This window comes from Macrobrachium nipponense, chromosome 39, assembly GCF_015104395.2.
Source record: "Macrobrachium nipponense isolate FS-2020 chromosome 39, ASM1510439v2, whole genome shotgun sequence".
NCBI lineage: Eukaryota > Metazoa > Arthropoda > Malacostraca > Decapoda > Palaemonidae > Macrobrachium > Macrobrachium nipponense.
Genome location: NC_061099.1, coordinates 48,363,023 through 48,388,754, shown reverse-complemented (window position 1 = coordinate 48,388,754; position 25,732 = coordinate 48,363,023). Strand labels below are relative to the sequence as shown.

General features: G+C 44.5%; 2 protein-coding genes across 4 annotated transcripts in view; both read right to left on the bottom strand.

Moving 5' to 3' along the window:
* Window positions 1–25,732, bottom strand: part of LOC135210327 (uncharacterized) — a 702,311-nt gene that overhangs the window by 491,076 nt on the left and 185,503 nt on the right.
* LOC135210325 (poly [ADP-ribose] polymerase tankyrase-1-like) overlaps window positions 1–25,732 on the bottom strand; it is a 331,749-nt gene that overhangs the window by 166,936 nt on the left and 139,081 nt on the right. For all 3 annotated transcript variants that reach the window (XM_064243209.1, XM_064243210.1, XM_064243211.1), the window contains exon 15: window positions 7,091–7,192. In XM_064243209.1, the coding sequence (XP_064099279.1) occupies window positions 7,091–7,192 (102 nt within the window). The remainder of the gene's footprint in view (window positions 1–7,090; window positions 7,193–25,732) is intronic.

Here is a 25,732-nt window from a genome sequence, read left to right as displayed (position 1 = left end):
AAGACTGAATTGCATCTCCAAAAAGTCGACTCGATGAGAGTTTGTATAGACAAATTCTTGTGGAATGCTAACGAGGTAGCGATGGCTCTTACCTCGTGAGCTTTAACTCTTAGGAGGCCGAGGTGTTCTTCCTCACAGGCTAAATGGGCTTCCTTGATCACATCTTTGATGAAGAACGCATTTTTAGAGATTTGTCTTTTGGGATCTCTAACGGAGCACCATAAGCTTTCCTTATTACCCACCTAGCTTCCTCTTCCTTTCTAGGTAAAACTTAAGGATTCTGACTGGACACAGAGTCCTTTCTTGTTCTCTTCCTGTCAGAGAAGATAGTCCCTTAACCTCGAAGGTACTAGGCCAAGGTTTTGAAGGATTTTCATTCTTCGCGAGAAAAAGGGGCTTGAAGGAACAGAAAGCCCAGTCGTCCCTGAAGCCAACAGTATGTTCTAAGGCTTGTAGTTCGCTTATCCTCTTGGCTGAGGCTAGAGCGAAGAGGAATAATGACTTTCTTGTCAGATCTCTAAACGAAGCATTTACGTGGAGGTTCAAATCTGGGGGTCATCAAGTACTTTAGGACCACATCCAGGTTCCAACTGGGTGCCCTAATATTCTTAGTCTTCGAAGTATCGAAAGATCTAATCAAATCATGGAGATCTTTGTCTTCTGCAATGTTTAGGCCACTATGCCTGAAGACTGACGAAAGCATGCTTTTATAGCCCTTAATCGTGGAGACTGCCAGATTACATTTCTCCCTCAAATAAAGGAGGAAATTGGCTATATCTGTCACAGAGGTACTGGAAGAGGATATCTTCTGAGCTCTGCTCCATCTGCGAACACCTCCCACTTCGACTGGTAGACTCGAACAGTAGATGGTCTTCTTGCCCTTGCGATAGCTTTCGCAACTCCTCAAGAAAAACCTCTCGCTCTGACAAGTCCTTCGATAGTCTGAAGGCAGTCAGAGCGAGAGCGGGGAGGTTTTTGTGATATCTGTCGAAGTGGGGCTGTCTGAGAAGATCGCTCCTGTTTGGGAGTGATCTCGGAAAGTCTACCATCTATTCCAGTACCTCTGTGTACCAGTTTTGTGCTGGCCAAAGCGGGCGATGAGAGTCATTTTTGCTGGCTCCCCTCCTGCTGGCTGCAAATTTTCTCACCACTTCTGCGATGATCTTGAATGGTGGAAAAGCATATCCGTCTAGTCCGGACCAATTGAGAAGGAGACCGTCCACTGCTACCGCCCTTGGATCTGAGATCGGGTAGCAGTAATTTTCTAGTCTTTTGTTCCAATGAGTAGCGAACAGGTCTATATTTGGTCTCCCCCAGAGGCTCCAAAGTCTGTTGCAGACCTCTGGATGTAGGGTCCATTCTGTAGGAAGTACTTGGTCCTTCCTGCTCAGAAGGTTGGCTCTTACATTCTTCTCTCCTTGGATAAATCTTGTCAGGAGAGTGAGCTTCTGCTCCTCTGCCCAAAGCAGTAACTCTCTTGCCTTTTCGTAAAGGGTGAAAGAGTGAGTCCCTCCTTGCTTCTTGATATAAGCTAAGGCCGTTGTGTTGTCCAAATTGATCTGCAGCACTGAGCCTGAGATCTGAGCCTCAAAGTGCAGGAGTGACAGGTGAATCGCTGCCAACTCCTTTAAGTTTTTGTGCCAGGACACCTGTTCTCTCCAGGTGCCTGACACTTCTATCGCACCCAGAGTGGCTCCCCAGCCCGACTCTGAGGCGTCGGAAAATAACACTAGCCGAGGGCTCGGAGCATGAAGGGATACGCCTTCGTTGAGTCTGAAAGAGTTCATCCACCAACGAAGATCTTCCTTTATCTTCTTTGAAATCAGGAAGGAGTCTGACAGCTTTTGGGACTTCTGATCCCAATGTTCCTTGAGGTAAAATTGTAGAGGCCTTAAATGAAGCCTTCCTAGAGAAATGAACTGTTCCATCGAGGAAAGGGTCCCCAGAAGACTCATCCAATCCCTCGCGGAACACTGTTCTTTCTCTAGGAAGGTTGCTACTTTCTCTAAGCAGCGGTCTTGTCTTTCTGGTGACGGAAACACATGAAAACCCAGAGAATCCATCCGAATCCCCATATAGACGATGCTCTGCTGGGGAATCATCTGGGATTTCTCGAGGTTTACTAACAGTCCTAAGGACTGGGTCAACTTCAGGGTCAAAATCAAGTCCTCCAGACAGCGGACTTGCGACTGAGCCCGAATCAGCCAGTCGTCTAGATACAAGGATATTCGAACCCCTTTGAGATGTAGCCAATGTGCCACATTTTTCATAAGTCCTGTGAACACCTGCGGGGCTGTTGAAAGTCCGAAGCAGAGAGCCCGAAACTGAAATATCTTCCCTCGTACCATAAATCTGAGGTATTTCCTGGATGACGGGTGTATTGGCACGTGGAAATAGGCATCCTGAAGGTCCAGGGACACCATCCAGTCCCCTGGACGAAAGGCTGCTAAAACCAAGGATGTCGTCTCCATCGTGAACTTCCTCTTTGCTACGAACACGTTCAGGACGCTCACGTCCAGCACCGGCCTCCAACCTCCTGAACTTTTCGGCACTAAGAACAGGCGGTTGTAAAACCATAGGGAAGGGAGTTCTTCTTCTACTTCTTCTATTGCTTCCTTGTACAGCATTTGGTCCACAAGTTGTAGAAGGGCTTGGTTCTTGATAGGGTCCTTGTACTTCGCTGTCAACTCCCTTGGAGTTGTTGTCAAGGGAGGTTTTTCCCTGAAGGAGATTAGATATCCTTTATTTAGGATGGAGAGGGACCAGGCATCGGCCCTTTTCTGTGCCCAGGCTTCGTGAAAGTTTAGAAGCCTGGCACCCACTTTCTTCTGGAGGACTGCATTTTCATTGGGTCTTGACAAAAGGCCTTCGTGAAGACCTTCCTCTCTTATCAGATCGTCTACTCCTAAGAGAGGATCTAGGGGCGGACCTTCCCCGAAAGGGCTGCTGGGAGGGAGCCTTTTCTTTCTTCGTCACCGGGACCGCAGGTTTAAGCCTCTTAGCCGACTGCACCAGCAGATCTTGTGTGGCCTTCTCGGATAAGGACCTAGAAAAGTCCTTCACAATCTCCTGCGGAAAGAGGTGACCAGAGAGGGGCGCGTATAACAGAGCGGATCTCTGAAGAGGAGATACTGACTTCGTTAAGAAGGAGCTGAACACTGCTCTCTTCTTAAGAATACAGGATCCAAAGAGGGAGGCAATCTCATTGGAACCATCCATAACTGCCTTGTCGAGGCACGACAACACACTGGTTAGTTTGTCCATGCTGACAAATTCCGGATCTTGAGTCTTCTTGGCTAAAGCTCCTAATGCCCAGTCCATAAAATTAAAAACTTCAAGGGTGCGGAACAGGCCCTTGATGAGATGGTCTAACTCGCACATCCACCATGCGGCCTTAGCAGATTGTAGAGAGCGTCGTCTTGACGAATCCACCAGGCAGAGAAGTCTGCATCAGCGGATGAAGGGAGTCCCAGGCCCATAGGTTCCTCGGTATCGTACCACATACCCGGTTTACCCGCAAGCTTGTACGGTGGACAGGAAAACACCATCTTCCCTGCTTCTTTCCTATAGAGAAGCCAGCTCTCTAGACTCTTAAGAGACTTCTTCATCGAAAGAGTTGGGGTCATCCTGACAAAGGAGGGGGACTTCGACAGTTTCATACTGGATAGTAACGATCCTGGGGAAGGAGGGTCAGAAGGTCGCAGAGAATCTCCGAACACTTGTAGTAGGAGAGAAGCAAGCCTCTCGTAATCCGATATACCGGCGTCTTTGGGGGCTTCTTCCTCCGAAACCTCTTCAAAAGGAGCTGCTGGAGATGAGGGCTTTCCAGGAGAAAGATCCTTAGGAGGCGAAATAACTCTCCCCTTATCCGAGGCTCGATCTGGAGAACGGAATCTCTTTCTCTCAAGAGCTCTATCCGAAGGGGAACCAATATCCACTTGTTGGATATTATCAGAAGTCCGGATCCTGTTACCCTCCTTTCTAAAAGTGTCCTGGCGCTTTACCGGGTCTTGGTGCCTGACAGGGGAGGCGCTTGCGCCCTTGAATGCGCGCCTGTGAGGCGTAGGGCACCCACTGGTATTAGGGCTCATGAAAGGCTCCTGGCGCCTGCGAGGAGAGGCGCTTGCGTCCCGGTGGTGGCGCCTGGGAGGCGACATGTGCCTGGGAGGTGACATGCGCCTGCGAGGCGAAAGGCGGATGTCTTGATCTTGGCGCCATGCAGGAGAGGCGTTTGCGTCCTTCAAGGAATGCCTGGGAGGCGAGTGCACCTGCCAAGATCCTGGTGCCTACTAGGAGAGGCGCTTGAGTCCTTAATAGAATGCCTGGAAGATCCAACAGATTCTGGGAGCCTCTTAGACTCTGGGCGCTTGTAAGAAGGGGAGCGTCCTTCCCTTGAAGCTCGTCTGGAAGTAGAACGAATCCTGCTACTTTCTTCTGAGACTCTGTAACGAGAGGGGCTCTCGTCTCTTCCGGAACGTCTGGAAGAACGAATTCTCTCACTAGAGATTTGTGATGCATCAGAAAGCAGGAGGCTCTCAGGCTCCTGGCACCTGTCAGGAGAGGCGCTTGTGCCTCGAGACAAACTTCTGGACGGTCTCTTATCAGAAGGGAGCTTCCGATTATCCGAGGGCTTAACAGGAGAAGACGTACGTCTATGAGCGTAGGCAAACGAAGAAGAAGGCTTCGCTGGGGACGAATACCTTTCAGGCGACGTGCGTTTGCTGGCGCCAGAGCGCCTACTATCAGAGGCTCTCCTAACCGAGCTCTTGATGGGAAGGGATAAGTCCTTCTTTTGAGAAGAGCCCTTCGAAAGAACTCCTACCAGGGCAGACAATTGTTCCTGGAGGCCTACCAGAACTTCTTTCATCTTAGAAGAAACTCCTTCCGGAGAGGAGTCAGGGGATCTAGGCGCTCTCTTCTTTCGAGCAGGAGAATACTCCGGGAAAGGCTCAGGACTGGAATCCAAGGTGTCGCCTGCAGGAGGCATCCAGGCTCTCTTGAGAGGACGAGAATTAGAAGACGAACTCCAGCCTCTTCTCGGTGAAGACGAATCCGAGTCTGAAAAGCACTTCCTCAGGATGCTTTTACAATAGCTGTCCTTGGCAGCCTGGGAATGGTCTACAGGATCTCCCGAAGGGATGCCTGACCGTTGGGAATACTCTACATCCCCCTTGCGGCTGTCGACATTCCTCCTCCCCTGGGCATGGGAGTTTGGAAGCGGTCTAGGCCTAGGAGCAATGAGGAGTCGGTCAGACGCCCCCTCCACTGCACTGGGGACACTGCACACATCACTGCACAAATCACTGCCCTTACCTTTCTCTTTCATCGCTTGCAGTTGTGATTGCAAGCTGAGAATATAGGCTCTCATTGCAGCCATCTCCGTAGACGAATCCACGGGTTCGCTGCGGGGGGAAGGGGCTGAAACCAAACTAGAAGCAGGAGAATTAACAGAAGAATTAGGAGCTACCTCCTGCTCAATAGAGCAGGATCTACTAGAGCTTCTGATGGAAGCCTTCCTGACTCTATCCTTCTCCAGCTTTCTGATATAAGCAGCCAAACTCTTCCATTCAACTTCAGTTAAACTTTCACACTCTACACTGGTGTTAGTTGCTGAACAATCATTCCCCCTACATTTATACTACAAACCGTGTGAGGGTCTACCGCAGCTTTCGGTAGCCTCACCTTACATTCCTCTTTCGCACAAACCCTAAACACAGGTACAACGTCAGACATTCTAAAGAGTAATCTAAATCCAAAATCCAAAAATGGTCCACTAAAAGCGTATGCCAAAGCCAAAGATCAATACGTCACCAAAGGTCAATCAGATAATCCTCAGCAATCGAGAAAGAATTTCTAAGCAGGAGGAACCAACAACAATGTTGTCGGTACCGGCGACAGAGAAAATCTGATTAGAAAATGGGAATGGTTCCTAGTCCTGCCACCCAGCGGCGGGAATGGACTGATCACCTGACCTACCTGTCGCGTGTGCCGCGAGTTTTGAATTCTGTCGGGACGTCAGAGACTATAGCTAAGTATATATCTGCCGGGGAAGTTGCATGTACAAAACTTCAAGATACTGCAATATCATCAGTAATTATTTAAATTTCATTACATTTCACGATAAAATCCCTCATAACTGTCACCTTGGTACCAAAGGGTTGTAATGCTTGAATCTATATGTACACTGATACAGCCGATGGCAGACACACATTGATGCATTAAATAGCAAATGCACACCGTGCATTTGTGCTCTCTCTCTCTCTCTCTCTCTCTCTCTCTCTCTCTCCCTCTCAAAATCTTTACCCTAGAGAATTTTGCAAAAATGTAAGTGCATAGATTATCTGAATGTGATGCATATGTGTACATATGCAGAGTGAAAACTATTTGTATATAATACTATGCCACTAAATTCATTAGAATAATAAACTGCATCAAATAAGTGTCAATAAAAATAATGTATCAGGAAGACAGAGAGAAAGAAGGGGGAAGGGCCAGTAAGCGCATAGTTTACTTAACGCATTGCACATCTACTACATATATGTACTATACACACGTAGGCTAAGCTTACACATCCCATTACATAACACAACTTTATTTAATGAAACTGACTGAAAATCTTATCCTAATACACAAACTTTTAAATAATTTCTTATAGTTTACCTACAAGTTTGCTTTTTGTCATCATTGGAGTTATCCATCGGAGGCACAAGAGATGGAAGGAAGTAAGGAAGTGTTACAAAATGTTTTTGGCTGCTTTTGTTTTCTCTTGTAAGTTACAGTAGCTACATATTACAGTAATGTTACATTCTTATATGTAGATTCACAAAAATTTTTTCTTATTATTCCAGTCTGAAAATGTGGGGTCTTATATGCCCAGCTGTCTTTCTTACATGCCATCAAATGTAGTAATAGTGGTGCTGTAACACATTCTTGAACACTAAAATCTAGTTTTCCAAAGCAAACTTAGGTCATAGAGAGAGAGAGAGAGAGAGAGAGAGAGAGAGAGAGAGAGAGAGAGAGAGAGCGAGAGAGGAGGAGGAGAGAGGGGAGGGATAGAGAGAGAGAGAGAGAGAGAGAGAGAGAATCTCACCTCTGTTGTTCTTTAACGCTGGATCTGCTCCAGCCTCTTCCACTAAATACTTCACCAATGGCCTGTTTCCCATAGAAGCAGCAGTATGCAGAGGTGTAAATCCTGATAAAAGAAAGATAAAAGAAACCTGGAACATTAACAGCTTTTTGAGTGCACAATGAAATTGATTTGTACATAAACCAATGGACATAATTCAGAGGACTAACTGCCCACACACATTAGATAAAAAGTGGCAAAACCTCTTAACACCCTCAATGCAGAAGAAATTATTTACATACTGCTTCCCTTTTTCTAATCCAAAGAATTACTTCCAATAGTTAAAATAAATAAGTTATAAGATACAACCATTAATCAATGTTGGGTACTATTGAAGCATATACATACAAGCAGTCTTCAGTGGTCAACAAGCACTGTCCATTGTAGATCCAATTGCACCAAAACCAGTGATCCAAATTATACTTAAGACTAAGATCAGAGCAGATATAGTTTCATACTTTTAAAATGTTTAGCTGAATTCCACAACAAGAGTTTTAAAATACATTTAAATTACAAATAAATCATCTATTGAGATAATCTAAGATAGCTTTAGTTCTTAAAAAACAAATGACCAATTGAACTTGACTTCCTCATAAACAAGATATCAACATGCAGAGAAACAGTTGAAGGTGAGGAGATGGGAGAGGTGTTTCTGGAGTCAGATAGTAGGGGGAAGGTCAGGTGGGATGGGAGGGGAGCCATTGACAGTACTTCGTGTGCAGAGAGAAGTGCTAGCAATGCTACTCATGGTTAAGGGGACCGTCCGCTATGGCGGATGACATGTCAACTTGAAAAAATAAAAAATAGAGTTATTACTTGTATCTATGCAGAAACATGCCGTGCATGCTCTCCAGAAGTTTCAGCCAATTATTTTCACAAATAATGAAGATATAGCGGTTTTTAAATGATGACGTCATCGTAACTGTGTCGTCTGTATGACTTGAGTTTTGACCAGAATTCGTTTTTTGCGTGTTTATTTTTTTGTCATATAATTACAAGCTATTTTTTTAAAGATTTTTTTGTTCGAAATTTCTCCATAATCATTGGCGTAGCCAATGAAAGGTACTGTGACACTGGGTGAGAAGCGAGCTGCTCAGAGCGGTTATTTACAGGCGAGACTCGGAGAATGACTCAGTTACGCCACAGACGTCAAAGCAGTTACACGCACGTAGGCACTTGCGTTTGGTTACTAGCTATTTACGTAGTTTTTATAACTTCTTAGTGAACTTATAGCAATGCCGAAGTTACCTAAGATCAAGAAGGCTACTCAGCAACTATGGCTAGCAAAATTAGCGAAGGCCAGGAGTGTGCTGAAAGAAAAACACGAAAATTAATTGTTTTCAGCTGCCCTCATTGTCTCATGTCTCGCCGTCAACATCATTATCTGGTGTCACGCTGAGGGTATTAACACCACTTTTAGAGGTAGGACCACGATCCTTGATGTAGAAATCAACAATAAAAGTACAAATAAAGTAATTATAATAATGTTGTTTTGACTTTTATAAGAAAAAAGCGAAAATTTACATAGCAAATCTTTGGGAGCTCATAACTCAAAAACATACTTATGCGCATGTCGGTAACCATTACTCGGTTATTTATTATCCAATTTTAGAGATAAAGATATCATGGAAAGAGGAATAAAAATCCCATAATTCTGTGTGACAGAATTTTGATATCTTTTTTTCTTTTTTTTTTAGAATTTTTTGAGTGTCTAGACAAAAAAAAAAAAAAAAAAAAAAAAAAAAAAAAATCATAAAAAATAAAAAAATTAAAAAATCAAAATTCTGTCACACATAATTGTTCCGTATATAAAGAAGTTTTTATGGTATGATTTTCAATACAACTGATGTCATATTAGCGGAGAAAACTCTACCAATTTTTTTTTTTTAATCATGATTTTTGCTAATAAAACGAAAAGTTTTTGATCAAATGACTTGAAATTTTTATATGATGAAGGTATTATATATATCTAAAACATATATGAAAATTATGTATTTTGCGTAATAAATAAAAAAATAGACATCATAGCGGACGGTCCCCTTAAAAGCACACAAAGAGGTTATAGTGGAAGCAAAGTTTCCCAGGCAGGGAGCAGGTGGGAAGCCCATGTAGGATGAGATTAGAGGTGCATACAGGCATTTGACTTCCTTACAGCTTTTGCAGTTTTTGAAAATACCTTCCTCTGTGTTTTTTACATTTAAGTTTTTTCACATTTTATTCAAGGATATTAACGTAAAAGAGAAAGAGAGATGCATTCAATACCAATCTAATAAAGTCACTTACATACAGTAACTGTAACACACACCTACATTCCGTTTTTGCCCATATCATTTTGAATTTTTACTGCATAAAATAATGAAAATCCTAAAAATGTTGATGAGAGAGAGAGAGAGAGAGAGCTAAAATCCGCTAATACAGTGGTACCTCAACATACGAAAGTCTCAACTTACGAAAAATTCAAGTTACGAAAGCAAATACAAAGAATTTTTTGGCTCTCCATACAAAAATAATTCAGGTGACAAAAGGTTGTCGCTGTAAAGTCCCGAGAGTCGCCCAGACCACTGAGAACAATTTTAAAACTTGCGCGCCGCCAACTGAGTAGACTCGCCACCATCCTCCCGCTCTCCCATTGGTTCCTGATGCTAGTCACTGCCATAAGCTCCTGCTCTCCTATTGGTCAGCATCTCTCCCATCGTGCTCTATGTATAGGCATTCTTCTTCAGCCACTCGGTAGCAACATCGTTACCGTACGCATGCAGAATTCCTTCGTTCACATACACGATTTCGTTTGTTAACGTAAATTCTTGTTAGTGATTTCATTGTACTACTTTATGGTGTTGTGTGAGAACTTAATTAGTATACTACATAACTTAATTACGTACAGTATAGTCATGGGTACCAAGAAAGTTGCTGAGGTTCACGGAAAGAAGAGGATGCTTTCTATGGAGACGAAGATGGAGATTATTAAAAAGTATGAAGCTGGCATATGGTTGAGTGTGATCGCTAAGGAATACGGCCGAAATCCGTCGACGATAGGCACCATTCTTAAGCAGAAGGAAGCCATAAAAGCAGCTACACCTTCCAAGGGCGTGACTATTTTGTCCAACAAGCGGAGCCATGTGCACGATGAGATGGAGAGGCTGCTTCTTCTGTGGATAAAAGACAAAGAAATCGCTGGCGATACGATAACCGAGACGGCAATCTCCCACAAGGCCAGCGCTATTTTCGGTGATTTGATTGCCCAGGCCGAAAACGACGGAGGAGAAGGACCATCGACGCCAGGAGGAGAAGGACCATCGACGCCAACCGCAGACTTCAAGGGTTCTCATGGGTGGTTTGAAAAATTCCATAAATGGACTGGCATCCATTCGGTGGTGCGGCCAGCTTGGACACGAAAGCAGCCGAAGCCTTTATTAAGACGTTTGACGAGATGACTCTTAACGAAGGCTACAGTTCTCAGCAAGTCTTCAACTGTGATGAGACTGGCCTTTTTTGGAAAAAAAATGCCTCGTCGGAAGTACATCACGGAGGAAGAGAAAAAGCTACCAGACAGGCTTACACTCGCACTTTGTTCGAACGGGGGATTGTAAGGTGAAGCCCCTACTTGTCTATCATTCGGAGACTCCTCGAGCCTTCAAGGCCCACAAAGTGCTAAAGGAGAAGCTTCCAGTGATGTGGAGGGCTAATGCGAAAGCCTGGGTAACGAGACTTTTGTTCACCGAGTGGGTAAATCTGTGTTTCAGGCCGACAGTGAAGAAATTCTTGGGAGTGAAGCGCCTCCCTCTGAAATGTCTGCTGTTGTTGGACAATGCCCCTGCTCACCCACCTAGCCTCGAGGAAGATATCCTAGCGGAGTATTCTTTTATCAAGATTCTATATCTTCCGCCTAAAACCACCCCTCTCCTCCAGCCCTTGGACCAGCAAGTGATATCGAACTTCAAGAAGCTGTATACGAAACATCTTTTCAAAAGATGTTTCGACATCACCGATATCACAAACCTCACCTTGCATGAATTTTGGAAGGAGCATTTCGACATCGTCATATACATCTGACTCATCGATCAAGCTTGGCAGGAGGTTTTGAGGCGAACCTTGAATTCTTCGTGGAGGAAACTCTGGCCTGATGCCGTATCCGCCCGAGACTTCGAGGGATTCGATGTGGGCGAAGCTGGTGCAGATTCAGAAACAGTTAACGATCCTGAAACTGTTTTGCAACCAAATCTTGACGAGATCATTGCACTCGGCAAGTCCATGGGGATGGTCGTTGACGAGGACGAAATCAATGACCTTCTCGAGGAGCACCAAGAGGAGCTTACGACGGATGACCTGAAGGAGTTGGAGGCCATGCAACATAACGTTGTTCAAGAAGAGTTCTCTAGCAGCGGCGAGGAGGAGGAGGACGACCCTATGACAACGGCAGAAATTAAGGATGCTCTAGCTGCTTTTCATAAAGTGCAATCATTTGTAGAAAAGACACACCCCAAAAACGCTTACACAGGTCGTATGCTTGCGCAGTTCAATGACGTTTGCCTGAGTCGTTTCAGGAACATTGTGAAAAGCAGGCAGAAGCAAACTTCCTTGGATAGTTATTCTTTAAAGAGGCCTTTAGTAGAAGTAAGCAAACAAGATCAAAGTGATACTACCAAGTGCTACACGAAAAAACAAAGTTGAAAGTGGTGAAGAAATTGAAATTTTGTATAAAAAAGCGTAAAGTATAAAAAAGTAAAAAAAATGTAAAAAAAAAGAAAGAAAGAAAAAAAAATCTAATTTTAAGTTTTTTGTAGAGTTAAGTGTTAACGTTTTGTGCCATTTGTTAATGTGTTTTGTAAAGTTTAGTGTTAAGGTTTCCTGACATTTTTTAATGTGTTTCGTAAAGTTAAGTGTACAAGTTTCCTGCCATTTGTCCTCCTCCTCTATTGCCACTTGGAGATTGCCTCACTCGAAACGTAAGGTTCCACCTTTTACTACATACGTACATATGTATGTAAAGTATTTCTTGTATACCATGTACACTAATACACTTTATTTACAGGTATGTAGTACATATTAGTAGTATATGTAGTTTAAGTTAGGTATTGAATGGTTCAAATTGTTGTATTTCATTGTTTATTGGTCAATTTAGCTTTATTATAAAATTTACTGGGGTGATTTTGTAGGGCTTGGAACAAATTAAGCAATTTACATGTAAAATGCGGTTCAAGATACGAAAAACTCAGGTTACGAAGGCTGCCTCGGAATGGATTAATTTCGTTTCTTGAGGTACCACTGTACTTAAAACACTTCTAAAAATCAAACACAACACAAAAAATACCTTTAAAAATGTTTATACCCGAGTATTGTAATAGTTTGATAACAAAATGTGCATTTAGTTATGAAAATCATATGAAAATACAGTAATTTGTGAACATTTCTCAAATCCATGAATCGTTAGGTCCATGAATTGCAAGCCCGTGAGTTGTGGGAGTTGACTATATAGGCTTAAGGAGAGGGGAAACAAATTTTTTTGAATAATTCATTATTCTGTAAAAATACGTTTCTTTTGGAGATGAGCAGCTCAACGTGTTGCCAACACCTCGAAAAAATTTCATGCTGAAATTCCTGCCATTAATAATTTTAATTAATATTTTTTATATTTTACTGTGAGGGTGCTGTGCCACATGCAAGGAGATGTGCATGCATTGAGATGACATATTGCCACAGCTTAAAATGTACACGTATATATTTTCATAATATATACGGTTAATGGCGATCCGGTTTTATGACGCATCTAGCGCCATATAACTGACAATTTATGGTGTCATAAAGCGCCGATTTCTGATTATCAGCAGCTGTAAGGCACCGATAATAGAATTATGGCGCCATAACATACCTAACGGAGGTGCCATTAACTAGTTATCGGAACTACATGTGCCATAAACCAGGGTTTCAGTTAATGGCAGTTTTCACTTATCAGCACCCTGTCGAGAACAGAACCCCCAGCAGATAAAACCTAACATCTTTAAATTTCATCCCAAATAAGATTTATTTTTAAAATATCACAAATTAATATTTAAATGATGCTTTGTTTGTTTGTTTGTATGTTGTTTTTACGTTGCATGGAACCAGTGGTTATTCAGCAACAGGACCAAAGGCTTTACGTGACTTCCGAACCACGTTGAGAGTGAACTTCTATCACCAGAAATACACTTCTCTCACACCTCAATGGAATGGCCGAGAATCGAACCTGCGACCACAGAGGTGGGACGCTAATACTATATCAACCATGCTGCTGAGGTGCTAAAAAGGGATTTTGATGAAGGAAAAATCTATTTCTGGGGAGAGAAGCCACTATTCACAGGTCTCCTGCCAATTAGAGGTTTCCTTTCCAAAATCCCTCTCATGGGGAGAGCCAACCCAACGGCTACTACTTCCCCCCTCTCGCTACTACTGTCACTACCTGACCCGAGCGCCACCTGCAATCCTGAATTTTTAGACACTTTGGCTTGGATTGGTGTAAGGGTAGGGAAGTCAATTAGAAGGGCTGGGTTCACGGGACGACACAGGTCTCCCCAGAAATAGATTTTTCCTTCGTCAAAATCCCTTTTCTGGGTTGACCTGTGTTCGCCAGTGAAAAGTTACCAGAGAATGCCCATCCAAGCCTACTAGATACCAAGTAATCTTATAAGGAGTTTAATGGAACCTGGGGTTCATTTTAGCTTAAATTTACTAACTTAACATATTACAATAGATCTAATTAAACTTAAGCTTACTTACTTACTACTTATGCTAAGACTTAAACTTATGACTTAGAATTAGTAATAGCCTAAAGATATCATATAATTGACAGGGTATCCTGTAAGGAATTTATCACATTTCCAGAATATGTACAGTCCAGTCCATAGAAACAATCCGGAACCAAATATTTTATGTACAAGATTAGGTGGCAGGATGACGCCCAGGTCCTCTCAACCCAGAGGAGAGAGGTATAGTGGAGAGTACGAGCGAGGCAGGTAGAAAGGAGAGAGTATCAGGGAGGAGAAAGGGGTAGAAGGTTGATAGGATTTATTATTCGGGGGAGACTATGCTCCCTGCAGCAATTGCTGGGAATTTAAGAGCTTCTAAATTTTTCAAATAGTGGCGCTTAAAAACTACTGGGGATTTCCAACCCGTATATTTCTTCAGATCCTCATAATTCATATTTTGAAAATAAGTAATAGAAGTAGCCACCGCCCGGATATCATGGACATGTGGGATCGAATCCGGGTTGGCTTGTTTAATAAAGTAGAGTATTTGCTGTCTACTACCTTTAAGAGAGATTGTGCCACCCTTTTCTCTAATAAAAAGAGGACCTGACGATGTTGTGGAGGTTCTGGCTAAAAAGGATTTAAGGGTAGTGACAGGGCACAATGATGTGTCCTGTGTCAAAGGAATGACTTTCCATGGAGTCCATCTATTTTGTGGGACATCATTCAAGAACCAAGTGACCTTTTGTGGGCGGACAGTTGGTCTTAGGCGTGCACATGCTCTCGGAATGGAGGAGAAGTATGCATCCGACAAATTAATATTGAAGCCGACTTGAAAAATTTTCTTCAAAGCTGACTTGATTGTTGTAATAGTACTGGCGGCTAGGCCTTTCTCAAATAGAGTTCTAAAGAACGAGATTGCCAGATTTGTGGTCATTTTGTGGGCTCCTGATTCCTTTAGGAATTTGGCCAATTTTTTAACAGTCGAATCATATTGCCTGAGAGTTGAATCTCTTTTACCTGATTCTATAAAGACAATGTTACGTGGATCAATACTCGCGTCTTTTTGGGCTGCAAACTTCATGAAGTCCATAAACTTAGGGCTTTCAGAATTCTTGAGGAAGCTGACACAGTTTGAGCTTGTACTGTCTGTGTCAGTTCCTGGCGAGGGATCCGTTTGGGTTGGAGCTTCAGCTCTAGGAGGAGCGGAAACTAGTTGCTTTTTGGCCAATTGAGGGCCACTAATGCTACTTGTCCTGTGAAGGATCGTAGCTTGTGCAAGACCTTCATTAGAAGATTCACCAGAGGGAATAGATAAATCTTCTGCCAGTTGTTCCTATTTATGGACATCGCATCTGTGGCATAGGGTAGAGGGTCCAGGTTGGGAGCCACATAGCATGGCAGCTTGTGGTTGGATTCTGTTGCAAATAAGTCTACTTGATGGTCCGGGATTTGATTGTAAATCCACTGGAATGAATTCTTGTCTAGGAACCACTCTGATTCTAGTGGAGTAGTCCTGGAAAGAGCGTCCGCGATCACATTTGTGACTCCTGCCAGATAGGTTGCTGACAGGTGCCAATGACTCTTCGCTGCCAAAGCAAATATTGCAATCAGCACGTGATTCAGTTTGCTTGACCTGGAACCTCCCATGTTTATGCAATGTACCACCACTAGGCTGTCCGAAACTATCCTCACATGGCTGTTCCTGGCCGGAGTTAGTCGTTTTAAGGTTAGGAAAACTGCCATAGCTTCTAGCACATTGATATGGAACTGGCGGAACGTATTCGACCATATCCCTTGAACCTTCTTGTGCTGAGAGTATCCACCCCCCCAGCCACTCAGTGACGCGTCTGTATGAATTGTCAAAGATGGCGGAGGGAATTGCAGTGTACTGCCCTGGTTAGGTTCTTGTGCTTTGTCCATGGGCGAAGCCTCTTTGCTAGTATGGAATTGCTGAGATCTTGTCTCTGAGATTGTTGTTGGCTCTCTTTCTCCAGACACGATTGATATCCTTCAATCTGGCTCTTAGTAGGACGTCCGTTATTGATGCAAACTGTAGTGAACCGAGGATTCTCTCTTGGGTACGACGAGAGGCCTTTTTGTTCCTGACAAACTGTTTTGTAGCCGCAGCTATCTCCTTGGCCTTCCTGGGTGGAAGGGATAGCTTGTGTTTTACTAAGTCCCATTGGATTCCCAACCATTGAAAGTGGGAAGCCGGTTCCAGCCGTGATTTCTCCTTGTTTATTTGAAATCCCAGAAACTCCAAGAGTTCTATTACTTTGGCTGTCGACTAAGTCCCATTGGATTCCCAACCATTGAAAGTGGGAAGCCGGTTCCAGCCGTGATTTCTCCTTGTTTATTTGAAATCCCAGAAACTCCAAGAGTTCTATTACTTTGGCTGTTGACCTGCGGCATTCCTCGATGCTGGCTGCCCAAATGAGCCAGTCGTCCAGGTAGGCTACCAACATTATTCCCTTGGTTCTTAGTTCTTGGACTATCGTCTCTCCTAGCTTGGTGAATATTCTGGGCGCAATGTTGAGCCCGAACGGCATAACTCTGAATGAGTAAGCTTTATTCCCTAGCCTGAAGCCTAGGTATGGAGAGACGTTCCTTGGTATCGGAACATGATAGTAAGCGTCTGTAAGATCTATAGAGGTGGTGACGGCCCCACGGGGAAGTAAGGTCCGCATCTGCGAGAACGTTAGCATACGGAACTTGTCGCAAAGAATGTATGAATTGAGCCTTGACAAGTCCAGAATCACTCTTCTTTTGTCTGAGTCCTTCTTTGGAACAGTGAACAGACGTCCTTGAAATTTTAGTCTCCTTACTTTCTTAATGGCCTTCTTTTGTAGGAGATCTTTGGTATATTCTACCAGGTCTGCAAGAATATACCTGCCGGGAGTTGCCTCTGGCTCTACTGCTACCTGCATGCCTATTGTAGCTACGAAAAGATTCCCTAGCTTCATAGGCGGGGTTAAAGGCGGGGGAGGTCATGATGGCTCTGGAGGTTGAGGGTTGCTGGGCCAGTGGAGTCTGTAGCAGAACAAACTGCTGCTGTGGCTGGGCCTTCGATGTTGAGGGCTTCCCAACTTGGGATATTGGGACTGCCTGAACAACCGCCTGAGGTCGAGAGGACTTATAGGGAATGTACCTCCTCGGCCTCTTCTTTGCCCTAGCTTGATGTCCGGGTGCTTCAAACTTCCGTTTGAAAGGAAGTCCCCACCGGACTCGGAGGCTCTGGTTGGCTCTAGAGGCTCCCCTCAAGACATTGTCTACCTCTTCTCGAGGGAACAGGTTTTCTCCCCAGATTGATGCCTTTATCAACCTGTTGGGTTCATGCCTGATGGAAGCCTCTGCCAGGACATATTTCCTGCAAGATCGTCTTGCTATACCAAAGTCATATAGGTCTGACAGTTAAGTCTGTAATAGACTTTTCGTCAAGACCTGGAATACTTGTTCGTCTTTATAGGTCATGGCTACCAACTCCATTGAGGTAACGGAGTTCATAGACCTTGCTAGTCTCGACCTAGCCTCAAATTCTGTTTTTATCATGTTCTCCGGAAGTTTGGGTAGTCTGTCGGAGAATAAGGTTGAGGCACAGTCCGCATCCAGTTTACCTACCGTAAACATGGCCGGAGCTTCGTGCCAGAATTCTCTACTGGCAGGGAGGAGAAGGGAGGTAGCCTCTGTTTCCTTTAAAGCCGGGAGAGGTTTATCGTCTGCTATGGCTTGGAGAGTTAACTCCGTCACCTTGTCGGTGCAGGGCGACGGGACTTGATCCGGTGTCACGAACATCGTATATGAGCCTTTGTGAGGCATTAACCTGGGGTTAACACACTCCCATTCGGCCATGGTGCGTGCCCAGACAGCTTGGGCTTGGTCCCTTGGGAAGATCACAGTCTCCTTTAGGACCTTGTCCACTCTAACTAGCGCGTGCTCTGCTAGTCTGACGAACCTGAGGAAGGGAAACTGGAGACCTTTCGGGTAAAACTTGAAGTCCTCCAGTGGCCGGGTCCCGCACCCTTCAATTGTTAATTTCCCATCTGCGTATGGGGCATGCATAGCAAGCCGCCATGGATTATTTTTGTGGAGGGGTGGGAGCTTGGAAGCATCCGGCACTGCCATAGCCAGCGCCGGAGATCCAGAGTGGAGAAACCCAGTCATCATGTCCTGTAACGGTTGATCTGCTCAGCCACTTTGTCAGAAACTGACTGGCCGGAGACCTCAGATCCGGAGGTGCGTCGCAACGACTCAAACCTCTTGTCTACTGCCTCCCTAACCTTCGTCAATAGAGGGTTAGCGAGTAGTTCATGGTCTACGCCGGACTCCGTCACCTTGGGTTTCACAGAACTCTTGGCAGCAGGCAACTTGTCATACGATGTCGACAGCCTTGGGGCCGGAGATGACTCAGTCGCCGCTGACGGAGTCGGCTTTGATCCCTTGGGCAGGGATTTTGGTCTTACAGACTTTTCCTTGGGACGAACTGACCGTGAGCTGTCCCAAGCGGGGGTGGATTTAGAGAAGCCCCGGAAAGAAGAGGTAGAAGGAGTTGGGCTAAGGAGACTACCTGCCTCACTTACCTGCTCTCCCAGGGCCATAGGTTCGGTGTGGATGTTGATGGCAGCCACATCCGCCATCAAATCCTCTTGGTCGTCCAAAAGGGGGGCCGTCTCCGCTTGGATGGCATTGATGATTGGTGCCGCCAGACGTGGCTGGACTGATGCCGAAGGGGACCCCTTGAACAAAAGGGTTCCTAGGCTGGCGTCCAAGATGTAGGGATGACCCGATGGCGCGTTCCTCCCGTACCCGGAGACCCAGCGCTTCAGGTCCGTCTTGGCACTCTGGCGGGCGTCCTCACCCGTCTGTCGGGGAGGAAGGGGAATTAACCTTCCCGACATAGGAAACCAGTTTGTTGAACAATATTGTTACATGGTTAATTACAATTTTCATCATGAAAAAGGGGGGGGGGAGGTTAAGATGCTTACCTAATCATTCATAGGGAGCATCACCATCTCGTAACAGATGGTGCAGGCCTCCGGGTGCCAAACCATATACGGAAGCTGCCCCTCCTCGCCTACAAAGGGAATGGAGCAGTTCGCGTGGGAGCGACACACTTCGTGCCCCACGGTCTCGCCGAGGGAGGCGGAGCACCCCGGCGACTGGCAGCACACCTTCTGTAATGGTAATTATTAAGGGATTTTGACGTAGGAAAAATCTATTCTGGGGGAAGACCTGTGTCGCCCTATGAAAAATGCCTGTTATTCATTTTTCCCAGTATAAATAGCTCTATCATATACCAGAGAAAAAAGCTAACATAGTTATGCTGAGGTTACTACCCCCAGCGCGATCACCCAAGGGTGTCGGTATAGTATAGGGGCGATGTGTTACCACAAACCACAGGGCTTCCGCCATTTAGAAGATTCCCTTCAAAATCCCTCTCTTTTGGTGGGAGCCGTTACAATGGAATCTCACTACTCGTCCCGGCTCGCTACTACTACTACTACCGAAGCGCCATCTTGCATTCCTGATTAGATCTATAAACTTGGATTAGTCAGGGTGGGAAGAAATGTTAATAGGGCTAGGGTTCATAGGGCGACACAGGTCTTCCCCCAGAAATAGATTTTTCCTACGTCAAAATCCCTTTTCTGGTGTCGACCTGTGTCGCCCTATGAAAACATACCAGAGAATGCTACAAGTTTTTAGTGTAAAATTATATGTAAAACCAGGTTAATGACATTCAGAGTAAAGAATTATAAATAGTTTTACTATTTAATCTTAACTTACTATCTGTAAGAAATTATTTCTTAATATATTCTTAACCATAATAGTAATACTTATATAATACTTAAAATTTTACATAATATGAAGTTATTGGTCTTAATTGTGTGTCATACAGACCAATCAAGGCAATACACTAATACTTAATAGCTATATATACATTTTGTGCAATCTTATATACTAATTCGGTAACGGGATCGACAACAAACATTTCGCCCGGTCCGGCAAACAAGGTATGGTGGAGAGTGTGAGCGAGTCATGCAGGTAGAAGGGTCATGCAGAGGGAGATAGTTAAAGGAATAATCTATTCAAAGGTTTCTAAGGAGAACCGTTAGTTTGTTCTTCAAGAACCACCACAGTACCAGCTACCAATGCTAAAAAATTTTTGGGCCCTGTAAATTTTTGAGATAGTGGTGCTTAACACTGTTGGGGACTTCCAACCTGTGTACTTTTTTAGGTCTTCAGACTTTATATTTATAAAATAATTAGTTGATGTGGCAACTGCCCGGATATCATGGACATGTGGAACTGGATCTGGGTTTGGCTTGTTTAATAAAATAAAGAATCTGTTGCCTTATTCCTCTTGAAGTTATCGTGCCCTCTTTTTCTCTAATAAAAAGAGAGCCCGTTGTTATTTGAGATGTTCTGGTCATAAAGGTTTCAAGTGTATGAACAGGACATAATGATTTGGCTTCTAGAAGAGGAATAATTTCCCAAGGAGTCCACCTATTTTGTGGATCCTCATTTTTGTTAAAAATTGTCTATCTGGTGAAAGTAAAACTTTCCCAGATTGAAGGAATTTCACATGCCCTGGATTTCTAGAAAGTGCTGATAATTCAGATATTCTAGCGTCCGAGGCTAGCGCTACAAAAAACAATGTTTTACTTAATAGTGCTGAATAAGAACAATTATTGAAACCTATTTGAAAAAACTTTCTTAGGGCAGATTTAATTGTGGTAATAGTACTGGCAGCTAGGCCTTTCTCATGTAATGATATAAAGAAAGAAATGGTAAGATTAGTATCCATCTCTTGTACATTTATATCATTTAAAAACATAGCTAGTTTCTTAACTGCGGAGTCATACTGTCTAATTGTAGAATCTCTCTCATCCGATTCTACAAATAGAATGTTTAACGGATATATTTTCGCTTCCTTTTGTGCCGCGAACTTCATGAAGTCCATAAGTTAGGGCATTCAGAATTCTTGAGGAAGCTGACACAGTTTGCGTTTGTACTGTTTGTGTTAATTTCGGGAATGGAATCTTCTGAGGTTTGAGTTTCATCTCCATGATAAGTGGATACCAATTGCTCTTCGGCCAATTGGGTGTCACTAGTGCCAACTGGCTTCTGAATAATCGTAGCTTGTGAAGCACCTTCAAGAGGAGGTTCACTGGTGGAAAGAGATATATTCTTTCCTATTTGTTCCAATCTAAAGACATTGCATCGATCGCGAAGGCATTGTTGTCTATATTGAGAGCTACATAGCAGGCTAGTTGTGGTTGGACTCCAAGGCAAAGAGGTCTACCTGGAGGTCCGAAATCTGATTCATAATCCATTTGAATGAATTGTTGTCCAGTGACCATTCCAATTTCAATGGGGTCATTCTGGACAAAAAGTCTGCTATTACATTGCTTACTCCTGCCAGATGAGTTGCTGACAGATGCCAGTGGTTCATTTCTGCTAATAGGAATATTGCTATCATTACATGATTTACTTTGTTTGATTTGGATCCTCTTCTGTTTATGCAATGGACGACTGTAGAGCTGTCCGATACGATTTGGATGTGGATCTTCTTGGACGGTTGTAATTTTCTCAATGTCAGGAACACTGCCATCGTTTCCAATACATTTATGTGGAATTGACTGAATGTTTGTGACCATGTCCCTTGAACTTTCTTGAGGGGTGAATATCCCCGCCAGCCGCTCAGGGATGCATCTGTGTGGATGATCAGAGATGGGGGAGGAAATTGTAGCGGAACTGATTGGATAGATTCCGTTGTTTCGTCCATGGAATAAGTCTCTTTTTCAGAATATCTGGAATTCTTGAAACTTTGTTTCTGAATTTGAGATTTGCTCTTGATCTCCAAACCTGATTGATATCTTTTAATCTGGTTTTTAGTAGAACATCTGTCACTGATGCAAATTGAAGGGAGCCTAGGATTCTCTCCTGTTCCCTTCGAGATGATCGTCGTTTTCCAACAAAGCGTTTTGTAGCTTTTACTATCTCTTTGACCTTTTGGACGGTAGAGATAGCCTGTGTTTCTTCAGGTCCCACTGAATTCCTAACCATTGGAACTGGGATTGTGGAGTCAGTCTGGACTTTGCCATATTCACCTGGAAGCCTAGAAAATTTTAGAAATTTCAGTACTTTGGATGTTGACCTTCGACATTCTGCTTCGTTGTTTGTCCAAATTAACCAATCGTCCAGGTAGGCTACTAAAAGTATTCCTTTCTTCCTCAATTCCTGAACTACTGTCTCCCCTAATTTCATGAATACCCTACGTGCTATATTGAGTCCGAAGGGCATCACCTTGAATGAGCAGGCTTTCTTGCCTAGCTTGAATCCTAGGTATGGAGAGAAGTTTCTGATTATTGGAACGCGATAGTAAGTGTCTGTAAGATCTATAGAGGTGGTGACGGCCCACGGGGAAGTAAGGTCCGTACCTGTGAGATTGTCAGCATATGGAACTTGTCGCAGTGAATGTAGGAATTCAGCCGAGACAAGTCCAGGATTACCCGTCTTTTGTTCGAGTCCATCTTTGGGACACTGAACAATCGTTCTTGGAATCTTATGCTCTTCACCCTCTTATGGCACGTTTCTAAAGAAGATTCTTTGTATATTCTAAGAGGTCCTCTGTTGGTTTTTTGAAAGAAGTTGACTGGAGGGGGAGGGCCCCTTCTCCACTTCCAGCCTAGACCTTTGTATTAAACTGTGGGTCCATGGACTGAAGGTCCATCGACCTTTGAACAAGTACAGTCTCCCCCCTACCTGGGAGATTTTACTGGTTGGAATCTGGTCTAGTTACTCTACCTCCTTGGAATCCTCTACCCTTGACTCCACCTCGCAGTCTGGAGCCTCTTCTGGCTTGACTACTCCCAGCATGTCTGCTATATGTACGAAAGGCACCTCTTGCAGGATTATATGCTGGGGAAGCCACATCGCCCCAGCATGTCTGCTATATGTACGAAAGGCACCTCTTGCAGGATTATATGCTGGGGAAGCCACAACTTGCGATGAAGTCGAAGGTTGAGGTTCCGAGGATGGCTGAACCAATACATATTGTTGTGGTGGTGTTACCTTTGAGGTGGACGGCACTGCCTGCATATATCCATGAGGACGGGCCGTCTGGTAAGGGTTATACCTTCTCGCCTTCTTTTTAGGTGCTTGTTGATGAGGAGACACATCAAAATGGCGTTTCGTAGGAAGACCCCACCTCACTCTAGCTGCTTCGTGCAATATGGAATTTATCTCCTCTTTGGGGAAGAGGTTTTCTCCCCAAATGGATGATCTAATGAGCTTATTGGGTTCATGTTTGACTGTAGCTTCAGCCAAAACATGTTTCCTACAAGCCCTTCTTGCACTTGCGAACTCATCAGGTCTGATTGAAGAGTCTGTAAAAGACTTTTCGTTAAGACCGAAGGACTGGTCGTCTTCGTATGTTGTGGCTAGCAACTCTGCCGAGGTGACGGAGTTGATAGTCCTGGCTAACTTTGTCCTTGCCTCAAATTCACCCTTGATCAAATGTCTGGGGAGTTTGGGCAGTCGTTCGGAGAACAAGTCCGAAGCACAATCCGGTTCTAGTTTACCAGTCGTGAACGTAACCGGAGCATTTACCCAAATGTCTGCTCCTGAGGGTAAGAGCAAAGATGTTGGCTCTGTTTCCTTCAGGGCTGGGACTGGTTTGTCATTATAGATTGCTTGCAATGACAACTCTGCCACCTTGGTTGTACATGGTGACGGAAGACCATCTGGGGTAACAACATTGTATACTTTCCCTTGTGTGGTCAAGTATTTGGTATTGACACCAATTCAGTTCTGTTAGGAAACGGACCCAGACAGCTTGGGCCTGTTCCCTGGGAAAGATTACTGTTTCCTTTGGTATTTTGTCTATTCTGACTAGCGCATGTTGTGCTAGTCTGACAAAACCCGGGAATGGAAACTTCATACCGGCTGGGAATAGCTTGTAGTCCTCTATTGGTCTTGTTCCACACCCTTCTATAGTCAATCTTCCTTCTACGAAGGGAGCATTTAAGGCCAACCTCCAAGGGTTTTCCTTATCGAAGGGGGGAAGCTTTGAAGTATCCGGAACCATCATGATACAGCTGGTGTTCCGGATCTAAAGAGGCTTGAGAGCATCTCCTCAATGGGCTTGATTCTCTCAGTCAATGACGAGAGAGCCTGGTTTGAGATGTTCGGTGTTGATCTGAGGTGTGCATCTATCCTCTGATCTACTACTCCACTAATCCTAGCTAGCAGCTGGTTAGTGAAGGATTCAGGGTCGAAGAACTGTTCCGCCGCCCTTGGGACTGACCCTGTACCTTCGGTAGGGGAAGGATTTGTGGCAGCAGGCTGAATGACAGATGATGTCGACGGTTGTTTGACACCGAAGACGACTCATTCGCTGCTGGCGGAACAGAGTTGCTTTTCTTTTTTCAAGTGTTCTTGACTTTAGGAATAACCGACGGCATTCCTTGTTCTTTAATGGGTTTCGAAAAACCCTTAAAGGATGGAGTTGAAGACAGGGAAGGAGGAGAAGGATGGGAACTCGCCCCACTTACCTCCCCACCTACCTGGTCCTCCGTGACCATCAGCTCGACGTTGAGGTCGATCGCCGCCACTTCCTCCGTAAAGTCCTGCTTCTCCCCTAAAGCGGCCGTCGTCTCAATGCGGATAGCTTCAATGAGGGGTCCGGCAACGTCCCTGGGCACCGCAGTTGTGAAGGTGGCGCCTGGAAAGATCTTCTTGCAAAGGCCAGCATCCAAAACATGGGGCCGGCCTTTTGGTGCGTATCTGCCGAACCCCGCCACCCACTTGCGTAGGGACGCCCTCGAGCCGTGGACAATCGACTTGTCCGCCTGTAAGGCAATCTTTGTTTTAGTGGCGGACCAGAACAGTATACAAATTACCTTACTATATTCTCAGTATATAAGATAATTCTGTAACATCCTTACCTGTTCATCAGTCAACAACAAAACAAGCTCGTAACAAACGGTACAAGCATCCGGGTGCCAAGCCACGTAGTCATCCAAGGCTACTGCACAATTGGAGTGCGAACGACATACTACGTGGCCATAGTCGTTGCCTAGAGACGCGTGGCATCCCTCAGCTTGGCAACGGACCACCTGTAATGCGAAATACTCAATGAGTGATCTTCCTTTTGATGGTTTATTGTTAGACCATCGACGAAATATTTTGTGGCTGAAATATTTCGTTTGTGGCCGAAATATTTCGTTTTAGAGATACAGGACAGGTATTTTCTAGAAAAATCATGCATTTTATTTATTGGCGAAGTATTTCGTTGCCGAATTTCGGCGTACCGAACTATTCCGTTGTCGACTGAATAGTAATTACAGTAAGTCCTCGGGTTACGCTGGTCTCGACTTACGATGTTTCGTGGTTACGAACGCGCCCCCATAAAAATATAAAAAATAATATTTTGCGTCGTTCCGTCTTACGCGGTTTAGCGTCGTAAGCAACGTAAACAAACGCGAACTAGTTCCAGGCGCACGGCGGAAGAATACGCCTTTGTGGGGGAAGAGGACGGCGTCGCTTCGCTACGCTCAGTCCTCGCCCATACGCCATTTTGGTTGTTTACACTGCCTCTCTCTCCCTCGTGTTGTATCGTTTTTGTAACTTTTTGCTCTTTGTTATGGCTCCCAAGCGCAAGGCGGACTCTTCTGATGGTAGTGCATCGAAGAAAAGAAAGGCCATCACCATGGAAATTAAAGTGGACATTATAAAGCGATCGAGAAGGGAGAAACGCCAACAAACATTGGCCGCTCGCTTGGCCTTAGCCGTTCGACCGTTGCTAACCATTATCAAAGATAAAGAGCGCATCGTTGAACATGTGAAAGGATCTGCTCCTATGAAAGCGACAGTGATAACT